This window comes from Spermophilus citellus (genome assembly GCF_964194105.1).
Source record: "Spermophilus citellus genome assembly, chromosome: 12".
In the NCBI taxonomy this organism is placed as follows: domain Eukaryota; kingdom Metazoa; phylum Chordata; class Mammalia; order Rodentia; family Sciuridae; genus Spermophilus; species Spermophilus citellus.
In genome coordinates this window covers 93748702-93770097 of record NC_138198.1, presented here as the reverse complement: position 1 = coordinate 93770097, position 21396 = coordinate 93748702, and the positions used below count along the sequence as shown (strand labels likewise).

At 38.7% G+C, this 21396-nt stretch overlaps 1 protein-coding gene across 4 annotated transcripts in view; it reads right to left on the bottom strand.

Moving 5' to 3' along the window:
* MAPRE2 (microtubule associated protein RP/EB family member 2) overlaps positions 1 to 21396 on the bottom strand; it is a 153814-nt gene that overhangs the window by 56078 nt on the left and 76340 nt on the right. For 3 of the 4 annotated variants that reach the window (XM_081262964.1, XM_081262963.1, XM_081262962.1), the window contains one exon: positions 12710 to 12837. The exons of the other annotated variant lie outside the window; for it this stretch is intronic. In XM_081262964.1, coding sequence (XP_081119090.1) covers positions 12710 to 12830 — 121 coding nt within the window. In that variant the 5' untranslated portion in view covers positions 12831 to 12837. The remainder of the gene's footprint in view (positions 1 to 12709; positions 12838 to 21396) is intronic. 4 annotated transcript variants of the gene reach the window in all.

Sequence of the window (21396 nt, the reverse complement as noted above, 5' to 3'; positions counted from 1 at the left end):
ATGAGAGTCCCTGTCTAATTTTTGTGATTACAGGTCACCTCAAAGAAATGCTCTCTGTAGTGGCAGAGTGGGATGTCACTTTATTAATTAATGAAATAACATCAAATCCTTATCAATATGATATTACACTTAAAGAACCAAGTCTCAGTTTTGAGAAGCCAGAGAAATACACATGAAAAAACTAGCAGAAATATAAAACTGTAAACGTTAAATTAAACTACGTGGCAGAGACAAATACTAAAGGAGTTAGTTCAGAGAGCTGCCTAAGAAAAATCCAAGAAAGAGTAATCGATATTATCAAACAGATACAGCAAAATCAAACTTTCCTGATTGTTAGGGTCCTCAAGGAGCTTGACCTTAACACTCAAGGCCTAAAAGTACTCAGTGAGTCCAAGACTCAGTAAAGCTCTGCGAATTGAAAAGTTGGTGAGCTTACACCTTGTTGAAGGTGAGGAGGAAGACAGGGTGAAGCGGCATTTGAGATGGCCTTCAAAGGAGGCATTCCAAGCAGAGTAGCTAGTGTAAGGTGTATTTGTGCAAGTGGAGGCTGGAAGCAGGGGGGCTGTGGGAGTTGACACTGGGAAGGTGGCTGCAGCCATGCTCACTGCTCAAATGCAAAAGCAGCTTGGCTTAATTTGGAACCCATGCTGACTTCTGAGCACCAGTGTCTTTAGAGAAGAGTTTCCACACAAGGCCATTTTTAAGCTGCAATTTTCAGGACATAATTATTTTAAGGGCAAATTTAATTAAGGGTAAGAAACCTAAAGCAGAGACACTCCTCCTGTGTTCTTAGGGAATGTCTCCTGACATCATTCTATCAACACTTCTACACACCAGGCTGCTGTATGGACAGAGGTATGGTAGGTCCTGGACAGGCTTTTGGTACAGAGGTTAGGAATGGGTCAGCACAAACCCACAGTCCACTTCTATACAAGGAACCTCTTTTTCAGGTCTCTTCTTTTTTGTGGTAGAGGTCACTGTCCCTGGGACCGGGAGCTTCAGGGTTCCTCTCCGGATCTAAGCCGATTCACTGCCCTCTACCCTCAGGCTTGCAGGTGAGGACATCTTACTTTTGCCACTGCTCCCAATCCAGTCTACAAGCTGTTATCCATGCCAACGATGTCCCCAAATGCCTCCTTCCCAAGGAGGGTATTTCTTCCCTACTGCTCCCTGAGAATGGGTCTAGGACCAAAGCAAGTCTAGCAGACAGGGCACAAACAAAAGGAAGCCCCCTATAATTAGAAGAGAACTCGGAAACAGCTACCCCAAAACATTCACACAGACTGCGATACACCACAGAATACTGTTCTGTAATGAGTTGCTTTCTCTATATTTACCAGGCAAATCCCAGAAATCTTTGATTTCTAAGCACAATTCTAGTATGAGAAGGAATTCAAATTAGTATAAGGACCACACAGTATTTGCTTCAGGGATTTAATCATATGACACTGTAGAAATGAAAGAAGAATGGAATAATTTAGGAAAAAGAAAGAGGTGGGAAAGGTCTTTCGGTTTTTCAAAAAAAAAAACAACAGTGGATTCTAACACAATTATGTGTAATTTTAAAGTTGATACACGTTTTCATTAAAATTTGGTTCCTTCTATAGTTCTGTAAAGTTCTTCCGTGAATTGTCATGAAATGTAATCTAGAAAAAATTAAAGTGGAGGATGATCATCCTCCCGGAGAATGTGAAAAGAAACTTTGGGAAATCGAGCTGGCTTTAGTGGCATATTTACATGCTTCTTATTGTCAAATAATTTGGTCATAAAAGCTTAAGTGTGAATACTTGAGGAAGAACACACCCTTGGAAGGGAGGGGACAAATAAAGAGAGGTAACTTGCTATCTGTCAGAATTATGTCATGGTTTCAGGATGGGAAAAACCCAATCTGCAGAGTGATGGTGACTCTAAGGTATGCGATTCCAACATGCCCAAACATTTGCCAGAGATTTCTGACACTTCCTTTCTTTTTCCCCACATCGTGTCTACTTGTCTGATAAACTATGAATTTAAAAACAGTCCAGAAAAAAAGTAGGTCAGAGTAAATGTTTTCTTTTGAAGATCAACAGAATTTTGGGTTGCTAGCTTGATGATCTTTATTGTATAGAAGTGAAAAGGTCTACTAATATTTCAGACAATCCTGAGCACACATGCTCATTAGTGTTCCAAACAGTCCAACCGTGAGACACGCTAAATGCCTACTTTTGTCTGGGGATCTTATTCTACCTTTGCTTTGTACTTGCATAAGTTGAAAAAAGGGAATTTGAATGCTCTGGATAGAGACATCTCAATGAGAACATTGGGAGTGAAGGAACAGGTCCCAGCTGGGTATAATCTGTGTTGCTTTATGCATACTGCTGATCCTTAGTTCCTGGTCCTCTGACACGTTCCAAGTATCCAGTAAATATCTGCTGATTGCAGGGATAAGTAAAGCAATGTGTACAACATAAAAATGGTCTAAATGGTGCCTTTATTTAAAATCACCATCTTCCTCTTCTCAGCCTGAATCCTATTCTGCATTAAAAACCTAGTTTGAATAACATCTCGGATTCAACTTCATAATATTTATTAACCATTCACTAAATCTGCATGGCTATTTGGCCAAAGGCCCAAACAAGGCTAAGACAAAGAGCTTTTTCTAGACTGGAATAATCTTTCATTTCATTGAATACTAGGAATACTTAGAATTTGAAGCACCAGTATTTTTCTTTGGCTGCCTTGAATCCTCATATATAAATTATAGACACCTTACACATGCATTTAACATGCATAAAACACTGCACCTTTTCTCTACCCTAATCAAATTTTTCTACCTAAAATGTCCTTTTTGTTGCCTTTTACATTTGAATAGAAACTTCTTGTTCTTTAAAGCTTAGTCCAATCATCACCTTCTTTCTGATGCTTTTCTTATTCCCAGTACAGAACTGAATCACTATACCAACTCTGGGAGCTCAATAACAGATTGACTTGCATTCTAATTAGTTCTTGTGGTTGTTGGTGAATAGGTTTTGATGACTGGTACTATGGTTTGGGTCTTGAATGTCCCCCACAGACCCAGATGTTAAAGCTTTAGCCCCCAATGTGGTGCTATTGGGAAATAGTAGAACCTCTGGGTTGGGTCCTTATGGGATGTCCTTAGGTGATTGGGGCATACCTCTGAGGGCAGAACCCTGGCCCATTCCTTGTCCTCTTTTCTTTGGCTTCTTGGCCATGAATTGAACAGTTTTGTTCTACCACATGCCCCTATTAGGATGTGCTGCCTTGCCACAGGCCAAAAGAAATAGAGCCAACTTATCATAGACTGGGAACCTCTAATACTGTAAGCCAAAATAAACCTTTCCTCTTTATATATTATCTCAGGTATTTTGTTATAGTGACAGAAAGCTAACTAACACAACTAGAGATGGTGCCCAACTCATCTTTCCACTGTGCTACCAGTGTCTGCTACTATAACCACTGGCATTTCTAGAATTCCTATGTGAAAAAGGTTTAAACATGGTACCCTGAAGCTATGGAAATGACAGGATAGAAGTGGATGAGAAATGGCAGGCTGGGGTTGTGGCTCAGTGGTAGAGCACTTGCCTAGCATGTGTGAAGCACTGGGTTTGATTCTCAGCACTGCATATAAATAAATTAAAGGTCCATTGACAACTAAAAAAATATTTAAAAAAAGAAATAGATGAAAAATGGGTGACTCTCTTAGATGTAGCAGCATTAGCACATCCTTTTATATATAAGACTAAGAAAACATCAACTTTTCATATTAAAGAAGGGCCTGGAGAAGCTAGTGGAGCCTTTTAAGATAGCTACTACAATTTAAGTTTCCTGAAGTGAATTAAATACATGAAAAACAAATGATACATTGATGAATAAATCCTCTGGGGGATCAATCTTGTACCCAAATTATTCTAGAACATGTCTATTTCCCCAAATAGCACAGAAAGGAGGAAATATGAATGTGAAGTCCTCTTAAATTTGTTAGAGCAAGCCTGGGTTTAGCATAAGGACCTCACTCCTGGGGTACAAGTGGTAGATCATATATTGATGTGCATGTGTGAATCTCCAGGAGAATGTGCATTCTCCTGGTTAGTCTTTGTGGCAAGAAATAATTCTGAGAGATGACAAGTCCTTCTGAGGTGAGTGGTGAAGTCCCAGAGCCACCTCATCTTGTTTAGAGGAAAAGGGGTTAGAGTTAGAGCAGAAGCAGGAGCCAGGAGAGTAGGCAGAGAGAAAGAGTGGCTCCTTCCCACTGTACTCATGGTGGGTGGAACAAGGAGGATTTTTGTAAGACTAGAAACAAACACCTATGTATTTCTACTAGTGTGTGTCTTCCTTTGGTAAGCACGTTCATCTTGAGAGTTCTTATTCATCTTCGTCACTGTCACCAAAATACATGACGTAAATAACTTAAAGGAGGAGAGGTTTACTTTGGCTCACAGTTTCAGAGATTCCAGTCCATGGAGTGCTGGCTCCATAGCTTTGGGCCTGAGGTGAGGCGACATGATGGCAGAAGGGTGTACAAGAGGGAAAGCTGCCCAGCTCATGGCAGCAGGGAAAAAGCGGTGGGGTGAGGGTAGGGACCAGATACAGCCCCCAGGGGCATGGCCCCTGTAACCCACTTCCTCTAACCACATCCCATCTGCCTATGGTTTACACCACCTCCCAGGAGTCCTTCAAATTATTAATCCATCAAATGGATGAGGTTAAAGCTTTCATGATCCATCCATTTCCTAAAAGCTCTATGAACATTGCTGTCCTGATGACCAAGCCTTGGAGACATGAGTCTTTAGGGGACACTTCATATCCAAACTAGAATCCTGGTATGGTAATACCAGGATTAAGACAAGACCTTGTCATTAGAAGAATTACCATTAGTACGTGAAGAATGGGGGCAAGGACTTCTCTATTTCTTGTATTCAACGGACTCCTGATAAATGGACTTAGAACAATAAGAAATACATCCATGTGGGCACACACAGTGAGCCCTCTACCCCAAGCATGCTGCCATACACAGAACTGAGAGCACAGGTTGAACTCCAAGGCCAGAGGCTGGGAACACCTGGCCTCCGGGAGCTCTTGCCCTCATACGTAAAATAGGAACAAATCATTCCTAGTCTTCTTCCTTATAGGGTTGTTTTAAGAATTACAAGAAATAACACATATAAAGAGCACAATGAAAGTGGTTGGTGGAGAGAAAGAAATAAAAACTGAGGTTTTATGACATCATTATGCCCCTAAGTGTAAAGGAATGTATTGTGTGCCTGGTTAGGATAATCAGAGCTATAAAAACAAGTGGGTTTGGGTTTTTGGACTATTTCAGATGAAATGTGAAATCTCCAAAATGTATGTTTTAGATTCAAGGGACAAAGACCCAAAGAAAAAAATGAGGTCCTTAGCTTCCCTAGCAAAGGAAGGGTAGGAACACATGACTAAGATCCTCGTTTATCTGTTGAAAACATTTGAAGGTTTTTCCAGTTCTTAAGTCTTTCCTCAGACAAACATATGAGGTGTTTAAGTCATCATAAATTCATTTATAAAAGGAAGTGACTATTTTCCCCAAAATTTACACTCTTCCTATGAAAGACTTTAGATGTTTTGAACTGAAAGGGAGGAAAGGGAAAGAAAAATTAGCAATATGAATTCAAAATAATGTTTTGTAACGAACATATCCATCATGTGAAGTAACTGACATCTTGAGAAAAATTAAAATAACTTTCAATATGTTAGAACATACATTTTTTTTTCTTGCTGAGAAACTAGCTTTTATAGATCTCGGATAATGATTTCAAAATAAGCATGCCATCATGTGCTTTAAAAGTAAGCATCTTATAAAACAGAGATGAAATCAGAAGAGAAGGGGCTCTAACGGTATCTGTAATTAGAATTGAGTTACAGATGAGTCTTAACCTTAGAAGCATGGAAGATCCCTGGAGCCTGGAGTCAGAGCTGCAGGTTCTGAAGTTAAGGAGTCCATTCTGGGGCTGCTGAGGTTCGGATACTAGAATCATTGTACCCTCCTCATCTGAACTGCACCCCCACCCCATTCTTTTGATGATCCATCCCAAGCTTTGACAGTTCTCATCTCTAAACTCACAATTACATCCATTCGTTGTTTAGGGGCAGGAGAAATACAAGGGACTTACTGTGGCAGGTAGAGCATAGAGTTTGTGAATTAGCAACATGATACATTCAAAAGCCCCCAGGTTATCTATGTCCTCTGGGAATTTTCCCAGATAAGGGAAAGTAATACGAGATGAAAATACAGGATACATTTCTAAAATTATTAATTTTTATAATCTTATTAAGAATACACAAAGGCAACGACATTTTATGGCCTCATAATGTTACCCATTTGCTTTGTTCTTGTTAACTATATTAAGTCCATTATGATTATGAGCTCTTGATTTTGGGAGGGGAGGGGAAGGGGGGATAGGAAGGACAGCAGAATAAAATAGACACCAGTATTGCTGTATGTATGTACATGACTGCATGACCAATGTGATTCTGCAACCTGTACACTCAGAAAAATGAGAAATTATAACCCATTTGATTCAAATGTATGATATGTCATGATCCTTGTACTGTCATGTGTTACTATTTAAAACAACAACAAAAAGTATATATACTGCCAACTTTTAACAAAATAATTACAATCCAGGTGATCTATTTTCCCTACCCTGTTTTTCTTCCCTAGCCTGTTTTTTTTTTAAAAAATAATAATAATTTCCCCTCATTTATGGTATTTATTGCACCACTGGAGAACCCCTGCAGAAACTGGGAGAACAGGATTTGGGTTGTAGCTGTAAGTCTGTTCCTAAATGCTAATGCAGTCACAGGACACTTACCCAGTTAAGAGACCCCAGCAGTTAACAGAATTTAAAATATCTGTTGCATTCCTCTCAAAGAAGTTAGCAGTTCTATGGTTTCCTGAGAATATCCCACATGTATGCATAGTTGCTTCAAATAAGTAGAATAAAATCAATTTTCACATACTACTCTGCTGAGATCATCAGGAAAACCCTTTCACTTGGAAAAGACAACTTCGTATTATCTAAGGGCTGTATCTACAAAAACAAATGCCTTAGTTACCGACTAGAGTCCCCATGTCTGAAGACAAAGGCTACCCTAACTTGTGTCTATCAGTAGAAGAAACTCAAGACCCAACACGTTTTCTTTACATACTTACTATCTCCAGCGGAAGAAGAGCATTTCTGAGATGGCTCCTGAATGCTGGCACTCTGTCATCCAGGAGCACCTAGCCACTCCCAAAAATCTGAATGAAAGTCCTTTTTTCACTGACCCCTGTCCCCACTTCCCTTCACTTATTTCCTCCTTTGAGTTCTGTGAAGGCTTCCAGGACAATGGCCACATCTTATCACCTGGTCCCCAAGGCCTACCCCGAGGAAGGGCTTGAAACATGTTTGTTATTAGAGCTGAACACAATAATGAGTGAAGGCGTGTGTGACTGTTTGCAAAGTTGGATCATCCATGTGTGGAAGACACAATGTGTGGCGACAGTCTGGTAAGTGAAGGTGAATGCATACACACTTTCCCCTAGTATGGTGTGTAGCATTACAAAAGGTAGAAAATAGAAAATCCCAATAAAAACTCCAATTCATCTTCAGTATCCAAGTGTCAATATACATGTAAATATATAAATTCATAAGGAAAATTACCCTTAGTCACCTATATTCTGCTCAAAAAATTACCTGCCTTCAGCCTGTGCACCTGTGGACACCTGAATATGCTGCCCACTGCAGTGCATGGACCCGAGGCAGGACCCTCCTGCCATTACCAGACTCACTTTTGGCTCTCTTCTTTTCCAATTACTTGGTCTGCTGAGACTAAGGAAACTGATTTCAAAATTAGCTTAATTCAAATAAAATCATGGAGAAAAGTTGTCAGCAAAAACAAAAAAAAACCCTTCTACATAGTATCTCTAAATCTGAATAACTCCCTAGTGCCATTACCTCTCTAACAACAGCAACACAATTTGAGAAGGCTTAACTTTCTTATAGAAAAATCACCATCTATGGTTTTATAAAGCTGAGTAAACTCTTAGGCTTACAGACAACCTTAGTTGGTTTCAATATGAGAGACCCAGCAGGAGCAGCTCTACTAAATTTAGCTTCTGAGCTGATTTCATCACTAACCTGTTCTCCTGACAGAGGTCTCTGCGGACATAACAGAGGAGACACAGGGGACACCATGCTAGGCTGGGATCAACCTATTTAACAGGCACACATCTATAGCCAAAAACGGACACAAAAGAATACTCTGCTGGGCTCAGCAATGACTGTTAACAGGACAAACCCCAGAGGACTATGTTCCCAAGGTCATAGCATGCCTGATGGCCATACCTGTGCGAACCTCCTAGCCGCTTACACAGTGCCATCGCACATACCTAGAACCATAAATGTCACTCTATCATCAGCTAGATTCAGAAGCTTTCCTGGAGAAGAAAATACCAGAAACTTGGTCTAAGACAAAGCTTGAACCAATTTGGAGAAGCACAAATTGAAACCAAATCAAATCCTGATCCCCTCTCTCTCTCTCTCTCTCAGTCAGGGCAGAGTGTCAGGACTAGAGATGCTGGCTTTGCTATTTAAAGCCAGCCTAGGGGAGAGGATACAGACACAGAAAATTGGGTGTCAGTAAAAAGTTTCAAAGGTGGCTTGGTATTTGAGGGCAGGGGTAAGGAAAGGGAAAGACGTCCTTCCTTCCATCCCATCAGGCTCCTGTCTCCATTTCTTTTGCATCTTCTGCTCCATACTGCCCACTATCTTTTCTATCATCTACAATCAGCTAAAGCTGTTTTTAGGACTTTTAGCACCATACTGTGCATTCACCCTCTTTACTATGTCCTAAAACATCTCTTAAACTGGTTTGAGCTGGGACTTAAAAAAAAAAAATCTGTGTCCTCATCCCCCTCAAGCCCTATAAATTTTATTAAGCAACTGAATGCAAATAATGTGGTTCTATCCTCCATTCCATGATGAGAATCCACAACGATTTGTATATAACTGATATGTATATATCCACTGATATTCTAAACTCCATTTATACAGTCCATGCTTTTACTCAAAATTTAATGGATCCTTTTCGTGGGAAATAAATGCAGACCAAATATGCATGTAATACAACCAAGATTTAACGTTCAGAGAAAATGTTCATAAGGTTATATCTTTGGAATAAAATAATAGAAGAGTGAGTTATTTTCCTTGTTTTGTAACTTATGATAATATGTTTCCAAGTGTTCTACCTTGTTACACCATCTTTCCTTTAAAGAGTTTTAAAAAAATGCTTATGTGGAAACAAATGATAATTATATAAAGGCAGAAAATTCTGAAAAACAATACAACTCAATGTAAGCCAGTATTTTCCAGCTCTTTATGAACAGAAGAAAAGCTGATGATAATTTAATATTGAGCTGGAGGAGAAATCTCTTAACTGGAAATGAAAAAAAAAATAAGGGGGGAGATGGGAATAGTATAATGCAACAGCAGCCGAAAGGGATGAGTTATCATTGGAGCATAAATCTTTAGGAAAGGGTATGAAATGATGTTGAACAAGGAAAAAAAATCAGTTTACATATGTGAAGGAATTTAGTGAATGTGTTTCCAGAGCACACTATTAAAATAAAATCCTATATAGTAAGTTAAAAGGAATTAAAATAAACTGAAGAAAAAAATATTACCCCCCCCCCCCAAATTGACTATTCATATAGGATACTTCATGAGGATACTTCACTTAGGTCAACAATATACGGATTTGTTCTTAGTCTTAGAGCACTGCCTTGAATGTCTTCCAGAACAACGAAGGATATAAATAGTAAATTCATAAATAAATAAATAGAACAATAGCTTCCTCCTGTTAAATGCCATTGCTGAAGACAAAAGTCACAGATTAAATAATAAATAAGGGAACTGTGCCAGGTAACTTTTAGATAATTTAACTTCACTTTTAGTTTGGGGTTTCTCAAAAATGTATTGCAAGCTCTTGGCTGCAGACAAAAGTCCTTGGGTTGCTCTTGAAAATGCAAGTTTCTAGGCTTCATGCCTAAGAAAGAGGTACTGACTTGAAGGTGAAGAGTCCCAAAAATCCACATTTTAAGCAGCTCCCCAGAAGACCACATGTGTGTTGGGTCCACAGTTTATATTCTGAGAAAACCACTGCCTGAAATAAAAGACCTGTCTCTCTGCTCTGGAGATGAACATGCCTGTTCATCTGTTTACATTTCTTATGGTAAGAAACATGTTCCAGAGTAGAAAAGAAGCTTTAAATCTGTTTCTCTGAACCATTAGCCTTGTAACTTTAGGTAGCTGGCATGTCATCTCAAAGGAAATTTGAACTGTTCAACAGTGATCAAAATGGCACCCTCAGGTTTTCATCAAGCCACACTGGACAGCAGCAATGCAGCTGCAAATGGGTGACAAACGTCTCAACGCTCTAAGATAACTGTGTAAGAATCTTTCACCCATGCTTTTTGAAATTCTTTTAAATTTGCCATCTGGGAAGTTTTAAAGATCTACAAAGATTATGTATATTGCTCACATGCTCTCATTTCATTTGCTACTAATGAACTCTTTATCAGAAGCTCCTTATGGGTTCCTTTAACATTTAAGGCCCATGAGTAGAAATTTTCTAACTCTTTTCCTTATTCCCTTCCTTCTCATGTCTCTTTAGCCAAACCCATTCTCCTTATCCACATGTAAACACATCCATTTTGTGGGTAGGATACACATTTTTGTCTTTGCTTCCTAGTGTTGCAAGTTGCTTTTCATTCACTCTAGACTGAGCATTGCGGAGGGAATGCTACATGTCAGGCACTGCAGAGAAATGAACACCTTCACAAACAACTGCAATATAAAAGTGGCATGGGCTATTACCCACTGCAGCAGCTGGACCTAAGGCAGGAACCCTCCCTGCCATTATGGACTCCCTCTTTACCCTCTTCTTCTCTAATTACTTAGTATATCATCCTAAGTCTGCTTTTTCTCTAGCTTGTTTTGAATGGCAAAGAACTGGTTAATTAGTCCCTACTCCTAACCTCATAAGTCACAAGGCTTCATATTTGAGGTGCAGGCAGATAGGTGGATGAGGCAATCCCTAGGATCTAGCCAACCTCACTGCCTGCTGGTTGGGATAATGATCAAGAGGAAGAGATGTCAAGAGTACTGAAAGTTAGTCCTCTAGTATATTCTGATCAAATACAGACTTGGAGAAGGGAGAGTACAAAAACTGGTGGGTGGTACTCAGATATCATCTGAAAGTGACTACTGAGGGCTTTCCAAATTCTGATTACACTGCATGAAATCTTTTTTTAACACATGATCCACTGGGAAAGAGGAGAATGTCCAATACCAGTGCATCAGCTAAAACTGATGACTCCTTGGTTATCTAATCTGTCTCATGGAATTTCACACATTTCACTTTAATTTACAACAGGATTCCACTTATTGAAACTATATCTTTAAAATATTTTTTTTTCCAAACAAGTTTAACTCAGTTAATTCTTGTAGACTGACTTGGTATCAGGCATAAGGGATGTCACAGGCATTGGACAAAAAGACAGGCCTGTCCTCAAGAACTCCCTTGACTGAGCAGGAGTTAGATGTTATAACACAGCAAGTGTTATTCTGGAGGGGTGGGCACAATGCTTCAGGAACACAGTGGAGCCTGGTATTGCTTCTCAGAGTGGGTGGCAGTTGAGCTGGACTTTAAAGTGTGAACAAGATTTTATCATAAACAAAAAGGAGGGGAAAGACCTTCTTAACAAAGGGAGTATGGAAAAAAGTCCTGGATAGCAAAGGGAAGGAGTCTTTAGGAAACAGTGTTTTGTGAAACAGTGTTTTGCAGGGAAGATGTAATGGATGAAATTAAGAAGATGGGTACGTCACAGCCAGAAGGGAAAGGATTTTATCAGTGATGTGAAGTCTGAATTTTACCCTGTGGGAAGGGCAGTGTGGAGCCCTGAAGATTTTTAAGGAAGGTTGTTGCAAAACTCACTCTGTTTGAAGCAGTAAATGTGGGTAGCAGGCAGAAGATGAAGAAGAGGCTAGAAGACTATTATGGTTTGGATACAAGGTGTCCCCCAAAAGCTTCTGTATTAATGCAGGAATGCTAGGAGGTAAAATGACTGGACTGTGAAAGCTGTAACCTAATCAGTCCATCCTGGTTGAAGGACAGGGTCGTAACTATAGGCGGGTAGGGCACGGCTGAAGGAAGTACACGAAGGGGCACCCTTGGAAGGCTTGTTCTTCCCTGCGGCCCCTTTCCCCTTCTCTCCCTCTGCTTCCAGGCTGATGAACAGTGAGCAGCCTTCCTCCACCATGCCCTTCCACTTCCCTTGGGCCCAGAGCAATAGACTTGGCCGACTATACACAGATACCTCTGAAATAGTGATCTCCAAAGAACGTTCCTTGTTCTAAGTTGTTCTTGTCAGGCATGTAGGTCACAGAAATGCAAGCTGTTATAGAGACCAAGCTAGAGATACCAAGCTACTCATGATACTCAGCAGGGTAGTTCTATGCTTTTAGATGCTGATAAATATTTTTCTCCCATATGTTCTTTAGCTATACCTGAGTTTCCTCCCTTTAGTAGATATAGATGTTTCTTCTACCCCAAATGTATCATGTTTGGTTCATAAAAATCACATTCCACAAGACAGTAAACATTTAAGGCAAATACTTAAAAGATGTTCTCTTACCTGAACAAAGCTGCTCCACTTTTGTGTAGTTTAAAGATACTATGTCATTAACCCATGCAATGATGTCATGTCTGCTCATAGTCTCTTGGGTTATCGAGGTAGAATACACATTGACTGCCATTCCCCAACTAGGAATAAACAAACAAAAACAAGTTTATTTACCTAGAAGGAAAAAGTTAAGTGAGAAACATAAAAGACACTTAGCTATTCAGGAAGAGGATCCCTAGTGGAGCTTTAGGGAATGTAAAAGTCCTGCTTTGGTTAAGCCCTTTAGCTTTGCTTTCTCTCCCTCCAGTTTACATATTTGCCATATTAGGATTACAGTTCATATTTTTTTTCATGCAATGTTGTTGTACATCTTCCCCAACTACACATAAAAGGTCTTCAGGATCTGAGATTCTTAACTAAGGGCACAATCTGAAGTTTCACTTTTGACCTTAAGTCTACGTGTAATCATTAAGAAGTTATAAGGTCTATAGCAGTGTATAGCAAAGTAATTTTTTAGTTGAATATATTTCATAGTATTTTCACTACAAGTACTTGCAAACGTTAAGTGTCTCAGAGTTTGCCAGAGTATACATTTGTTAGAATGGGCAAAGTATTTTTAATATTTAAACCTGGATACAACTTTGCAGTTTTCATTAATTTTGTAAAATATGTGTGCATATATATTATATGTATGTGCACATAAATATACATATATATGACACATATACATTAACTTTTATTTTGGAAATTCCAAATATACACAGAAGAAAAAATAGAAAAACAAACTAGTTGTATCTATTTCTTGGCTTCAACAATCATCAATACTTGACCAATCCTGTTTCATTTATGATCCCATTAACTCCCCTCTGACAATCCCACCCCTGACTGCTCAAGCCAAATTATTCTGGAATGAATGCCAAGCATATCACTTCACTTGTAAATATTTCAGTGTGTGAATCTAAAAGACAAGGACATTAAAAATACCAAACCTCTATAGTATTATCACACCTAAAATTAAAATAATTATTTAATACAATCAAACAAGCATTACAATTTTTTTTTCTGTTTGTTTGGATGTGGATTCAAACAAGTTCAACTCTGTTATTCTGTGATACGTTTTTTAAAAATTTCTTTTATCTATAGGTTCTTCTTTAGTCTTTCTAGTCTTTCCTTGGAACGCTTTTTATGTTGAAGAAACTGGGTTGTTTGGTAGTTTCCAAATAGGGACTTCACTCACTGCATACCACTAGTGTGCATTAACACGCTACTTGACAGGTTCTTCTGTCCTCTGCATTCCTATAAACTGCTGACACGATCTAGAGACTTGATCTGACTCAAGCTCTAGTGTTCATGCAGAGTCTGAACTTCCATTAGGAGGCACACACCATCTGACTTTCTGTTATACTGTGAGCCATTAGCATTTGTCTCAATCCAATGGTTCATTAGAAACTTCAAAGTGATAATATATCATTCTTTCCTGATTTATCTGGAATAATTCTATAAAGAGAAATTTCCCTCTTAGGTACCCCGAGGTTCAGATTATATAGGAAAGAAGAGTAGACATCTGTCTCTTTATTTGCCAGTTCTCAAAACACTGAGGTAGTCCCTAATACTCTCCAAACATGGCCAATGAGGTTTTAATGTTTTGAAGTATAATTAAGAACTTACGATTGAAAATTATTTGATATGTTTCAGTCCATTTATATCTTTATTGATATAGGGTTACAAGAGCATATTCAGGTTGGCTTTTAAGTTCTTCTGACAAGATCCTAGGAGTCTTTGATAACTTCCTTGCTTTCTGGTATGACAAGATTTTGCAGAATGAGCTTGTATCTTTCCTGCCTCAGTTTGAGCCAGTCATTTGTCCAAGGGCTCTGTTTCCTTTCAACGGCAAATAGTATTTAGAGACATAAATAATATTTTTAATCATGACTAGAAAGGATATCAGTATCTATAGACTAAGTTTTACACACAAAAATCATTATATTTATAAAACAGTTGTGCTTGGAGTTATTTACTCTCATTAAAGCAATAGAAATCTGCTTTCTACTTCAAAGTGCTAAATGAAGATTTCATTATAAATACATATGAAAACAAATAAGCATCCATCTACCCATCCTCAGGAGCATCCTTATCTATAAATTCTCTTTTCCTAAAAACCTGAAAAATTTCATAGCACTGGAATCACAGATAATGTAATTCCATAAGTACTGCTTTTCCATACCATTATTAAAGGTTTTAAAATATTTTTGGTTAATAATGTCTACCATTTTCCTAAGTCTATCATTTATTAAATAAAACCATTTGCTTTTGAAAAATCCAATCAATTTTTTATCATCTATATAAATTATGTAAAACCTTAAGAGAAATAATTCAAAACATAAAATATTTTGGATTATTTGACGTCGTTTTCATCTACAGCATAACTGTTGGCAGTTGATGTACTTTTCTAATCTCTTCTTCCTTGTGCAGTAATGAGAACCTTTTGCACTTCCAGGCAATGTTCGGATGGAGGGTGAGATGTCAAGGCCCAGAATTATGTTAGATGGCACCAAACCAAATTGAGCTTGAAACAGATCCCCTTTGAAATTTAAAGCTCCAAATTGCTTTAACTTCTGAACCTCTTCATACTGAGAATGAAGACTGAGGGCCCCTTGACCCTGAAGGGCTCCAGGAAACAGAGAATGGGCCATGCTTCAGATTGACATAGCCAAGCTGCATCCACCGATGCATATTTCCTGCTTTTCTGTGCCACTGTGCCCACCTCCTTATAAGAGCTTTCTTCACACTCCAGTCCCTAAAGATGAACATATGAGGGGGGAAAAAAAGTATCTTCTCTCTTCCTCAAAGCTGGCTTTAAGTGAAACCTGTTCTGCCAGCCAACCTGCCCCCTGAGCTTCACTGGAGCTGATGTGAAGATTTTCCTACCAAGTTTCAAGAAGAAAATGTTTGCTCATAATGATTTAAAAGCAGAACTGAACTCAGATCTATTTTAGAAAGATAATCTATATCCAAGTAAAACGTTCTATGGCTACAAAGGGGAAGAAAAATACGCAACAAAAGGACAGGTGGAAGAGTTATGGGAATGTTTAAAACTCCAAGAGAGCAAGGAAGAAAGAAGTCAATGGCTGAAGTCTGTCAATGAATCACCTGTTCCTCCAGGTCTTATTGATAACATTCACCTAAGGACAACTGTCCTTTCATAAAGGCAGATAAGGGCACTGTATATCTTCAAGGAGCTCATTAAGAAAAGCTGGCAAACAAGGAAAACAGCTCTGGATTTGTGCTTCAGAACTCAGGTCAGTAAGTCACCAGAACTGCCACTCTAACCTCCACCACTGCCTGCTCTCCAGTCAACAGGTGCAGTCCCTGGGAGACCCACACTGGGGACCGCCATGTGTAGGGACTTGCAGGAAAAAACAGGTTAGAGGACAGAACAAGAGGAGGGTAAGTCAGTGAAAGCCAGGAGTATTAACAAGTATTAACATTTCCTAAATCAAAACACTGGCAACACAATAAACAGACTTTGTTACCTTTTTCAAGTTAATAGTTATGGGATCAATATAGTTAATTTCTATTCACCACCCATGCTGATTAGAATATTCTTATAATCCATCTTCTCGGAGTTTCAACATGATACTTTTACATTCATTTGACTTTGGGGCTGTTTTGCTAGCCTCCCACCCAAACATGCCAGGCCTAGTGATTTGAGGCCTCTGGGTCTGAAGCCCTCTCCACAGAAGGGGAAGGGCCCTTCTGAACCTCCAACAAGTCAGGTGTCAGCCAGAGAGTAAAGAGAATCCTGTCCCTGGCCTGCCACATGTCCCTGCACCTTGCAATTCCTTCAGCCCTCTCTTTTTATGCAGGTATAACTTTCAGTATATTCAAACTTAAATTATCAGGTGACTAAAAAGCTCGAGGAAGTTAACTTATACTTTTCCAAATATTAAACTCAGGCAAGGGAGAATAAATACAGCACTAGCCTTCCATGAACACACTCACTCTACAATTCTAAGAGTTCAGTATAATTTCTTGGGTCTTAATCTGTGTGGCAAAATAAAGATAACAGCACCTCTCCATGCTTACTTTGCAAAAACACTGTGTGGATAACACAAGGACATCACAGTATAGATATAGAATTCCTTGCTTTTTTTTTTTTTTTTTTTTTTTGCAGTACTGGGAATCTAACCTAGGTTCTCACATATACCAAGCAAGCACTCTAGTACTGAGTTATATCCCCATCCCTTTTATTTTTTATTAAGACAACCTCCTGCTAAATTGCCCAGACTAGCCTTGAACTTGGGATTTTCCCACCTCAGCCTCAGGAGTAGTGGCTGGGATTCTAGGCATGTACCACTGTGCTCAGCCCCCATGCTCCCATTTTGATCTTTGAAAGAATCCTGGGAGGAAAGCAGGACAGAAATTATATTCTTCCCTTACAAATAAGGATGCTGAGTATGACCTAACAGGTCATATAATCAGTTAATTGAGAGACCCAACTTTAGTCCAGGATTCTTAGTCCCCGAGAAAACTTCCAAATACCTGGACATCCTACTGAAGGTAAACAGAATAATGATTTGAAATATTAATTTTTAAATTTACTAATTTCTAAAGATTCAATCAAGAAAAATGAATGGCTATGAAAAGTAAGGTGATATCAACTGCTACAGAATGAAGAGCCATTGCACTGTGTAAGGCTTATTCTCAAGTTTGAATCTTCAGCATGTCTTTTACATGTCAACATTTTCTTCTTAAATGACCTGCCACCTGGCCTCCGGTACATAAATATTTCTCTGTCCTCACACTGTAGCTTTTGGTCAGAATCTTAACCAGATCATTATGTGGTGAGTAATGACACAAAGTAATGACACAAAGTAAATAAATGGGGGGACAAACTCTTAGCATTATGGTTCCTAAGTCACCATATTTTAATATTGTATTTAAACTGCATTATAAAATGGATGGGCATTCATTATTCCTACTTGAAAATAAAATTAAAAATTGCAATATATTTACACACAGTTTTTGTGACTATTGGAATACCTTTCCAGGAAGGTGGCAATATGTTTTTTTGGTTTTCGCTTTTTTTGCAAACTGGAGAGAGAAATAAAACCAGAAATCTCTTCATAACTCCAGCAAGCAAAGTCACAATTCTGGCCTGTGTAAATAGTGACCACCGATAGGCTTTAGACAGGCTGAGGCTGAAGACCAATGTGCTGATTTTGCTCAGTTTCATCCTGTATGCGACATCTGTTGGTGGTGGGGTGGAGAGGCACAGCAAATTTATGCTTTGTAGCAATTATTGAGCAAATTAGACATTGCATTTCTGCTTACTAAAACAAAAGGAATTTTATGTGAGTCAAAGCGACTTGAGTTAGGCTACTGAGCAAAGTTAGCCTGGATAAGGGTTTGGCAAGCCCCAAACTGTGGAAACCAAAACATGACTCCTACAGCCTTACCAGTCCTGGGCCTTATCCCCAATTGCCAAATATTCTACAATTTTGTCTAAGAAAAAAAAATTGGCAATGTTCATGACTTACTCCAGAGGAATATCTCTTCAAAATTAGATAAATACGTAAAATGTCATAGTAGCACTGTGTGTGCTAACTGAAATGATTTCTTATGTAATTCATTGTCTTTCCACTCCAACCCAGACAAACAGATGATCACAATTGTCCAAAAGTGGAGGAGGCCCCTTTTCCTCATTTTCTTCCTTCAAACTTTCACTAATCACTCCTTTTGGAAGACAATACAGTGTTTGGGTTTTTTTTTTCCCCCCTAGAGGGGCAGATGATAGGCCAGGTATTCCAGGATCCTATCTCTGGACCTGTTTTGGGTATGTGGATATAAGAAAAAGGCTTTGAGAAATTAATTTTGGGAATGAGGCATGTGGAACCTATTTTGATTTTGACTTTTTTTTTTAACAACTGAAGTCTGAGTCTGCTAGGCTTGCCAAGTTTAGACATGACCATCTGCAGAAGAACAGCCCATGTGTGGTTATCTCCTGTCTGCTGCTCTGGACAGAGGCCCCATTCGGCTTAGATTTACCTTAAACCAGTCTGAGGTTGAACCTGTAAGGCAGTTTGGACTTAAGTTACCTTCTTTACGTCACTCTCTTAAGGAGTCCATATTCAACTGAAAACTTCATGTTAAATATGAAGTGTTCTGAAAATTTAGCCCACTCTATGCCAAGATATTCCATTCACATATTTTGCACTGACAAAACCCATATTTATCACTGTCTTTCTTCTCTCATAACAATCTCTATTTTCAGCATGTTCTCCCATCACTGGGAGAGGTAACCCACCACCAACAGCTGAAAAAAAATTCATGCAATACACTTTTCACTCAATTTCACATAAGTGAAACAAAGTGCACACTGGAAAAGAAATACAAAGGAATATTATTTTTCCTTCACTTGGGAGACACTTCTTTGAGCTTGGACTTTGTGAGGGTTTTCTAAGAATCTGCAACCCACATGGTTTCTTAAGTTCTTTTTAAAAATAGCAGTGCTTCACTGGAAACCATATTAGGCTGACCAGGTGTCAAGAATTCCTTCTGAAGCATCTCAGTTGTTCATGCCATGGGTCCACATATGCCAAGACAGAAGAGGCACCTGCAATCCCCTTCCTTTACCAACCGCTGGACTCATACCTCCAGGTCAAGGCCACACTATTAATTCCCACCCCACAGAGTGTTCTTTGTTTAAAGTTTTATGATCATCAAAACTGACCAGTTCCTACTAACGAGGTAAGGGGAGGTACATTATTTCAGGTGTCTATATGTCTTTATGTCTATATGTCTATATGTCTATATGGCTTTTTACTGAGAAAGAACTGTTTCTACATTATTCTAATAGAAACAGCCATTCTGTAAGCCCTTCCAAGTATTCACAAATATTATAAGCATTTAAAAGAGGGTATTTCCTATCTTACAAGTGACATCTTCCTAAAATAATTTAAAAAGTAAATATTTTAAGGAAAAAAAAGTACACTTATATCCACAGATTAAATACTGAGTCAAAGGAAGAAACCCCAAGAGTTGCTCTCAAAAAGACAAGTTCTGCTTCAGAATATATGTTGTCAACCTGAGGGGTAATGAAGAGCTTCAGTCTAACTCAAATGTGAGAATTTTCCTCTGAAAAGCCTTGGAACAACACAGGTCCTGCCTGGTGCCTCCTTCCTAGCTCCTTCTAACAAAAGGCTTATGTTCAATCTCCCAAGGCCTCCCTAATAATGAACTGGGCATCCATAGGGAGTGACAGTATAAATGTGTCCCCTGAACCAGAAACTTCCCTGCTTTTCATCTGTGCATAATTCATTCTCTAAACTCGATACCACGAGGGGTGGGATTTAAACATTTCGCCAAGAATATTGCCAGACCATTCTCAATTGATCATTTTCTCATTTGTGACTCAAATGTGGGGGCAGACAGAAAGTGCTTGAGGACAGACAGGGATGCAGTAAAGAGTCCAAGGGGTAACACTGAAAGACAAACCTTCTCAAGATAAAATTTCCCTGGAGAGGTTATAGAAACTAGGGAAGTCTCATTTAAATTCATGTATTAAAGCTTCCATTTCACTTGTGAACTAATTGATATATGCAAGGATTCAAGGGCTGCGATGGGAATTTGAGAGGTCATCTTGTCTCCAGGTAATAATATACATAAGTCGGCTGTGGGCAGACTTGCATCTATTTTATTTTTACAGGGCTCCATGGCTCTGTGATAGGATTAGACAGACAATGCCACACTAACTCCTCTGGGCAGGGCCTCCTGGGGAATCAGAGGTCAGAACACAGTAAGGACTTCATAGAAGAATGACAGAGAAACACTGGGACACTGCCCATGAAAAAATACACATTTTATTAAAACATGGACTTTAAAATACACTTTTTCACTCACAATTAAGCATCTGCAATTCAAAACTAGTGAACAAAACCAATGTAAGGAACTTTCATGCTTAGTTGCTTTGAGAAAAATTAGATAAACCTCAGTTTTATCAGAGGGCTGGGTAACCTGCTCTATGACAGGTTCTTTTTCTAGACTGCCTATCATTACAGTGTTAATGTGCACTTCGTTATCATCCATGCTTAATGATAATGCTTTTAATGTAGATACAAAATTCCATTTAGTCTGACAAACAGAAGTCCTAGTTTCAATAACTGCCACCCACCAGAGACAAACAGAAAAATACCACTCTTTCACGATGCCTTAGCTATTATTTTTTTAAAACAAATTAAGTTCTTGTCACATTACCAAGCATTCTAATTCAATTTTTAAAAAGTAACAATATGATTAAAATGCAGATTTCTTTCTGCAAAATGAGATTCCAAAATTTTCCTTCAAAACTTGAAAATCTAACCTCATTTTAAATAGCTCCTCATTGTCTAAATTAACCTCATTAAGTACTTCCATAAGGTGGGTCCTTGAATGCAGTCTTGGTTTGGCTACTCGTTGATGCAGTAAAAAAGAATAAAACTTTCAGGACAGCAAATATAGGTGGATTTTTTTTTGTTTGTTTTGATTATTAACTCAGTATAAAGTCAATAGTTAAGGCCCTTACATGAACTGGAAACTTGGCTCTTATCCACAAATTGAGGGAATTTTGGAACTCTAAAAAAGTTCTTTGTGGCATTCATAATGTCCCCTGGATATGAATGAAACATAACGAGAGTGTAAAAGGCTAAGGTTCCAAGCAC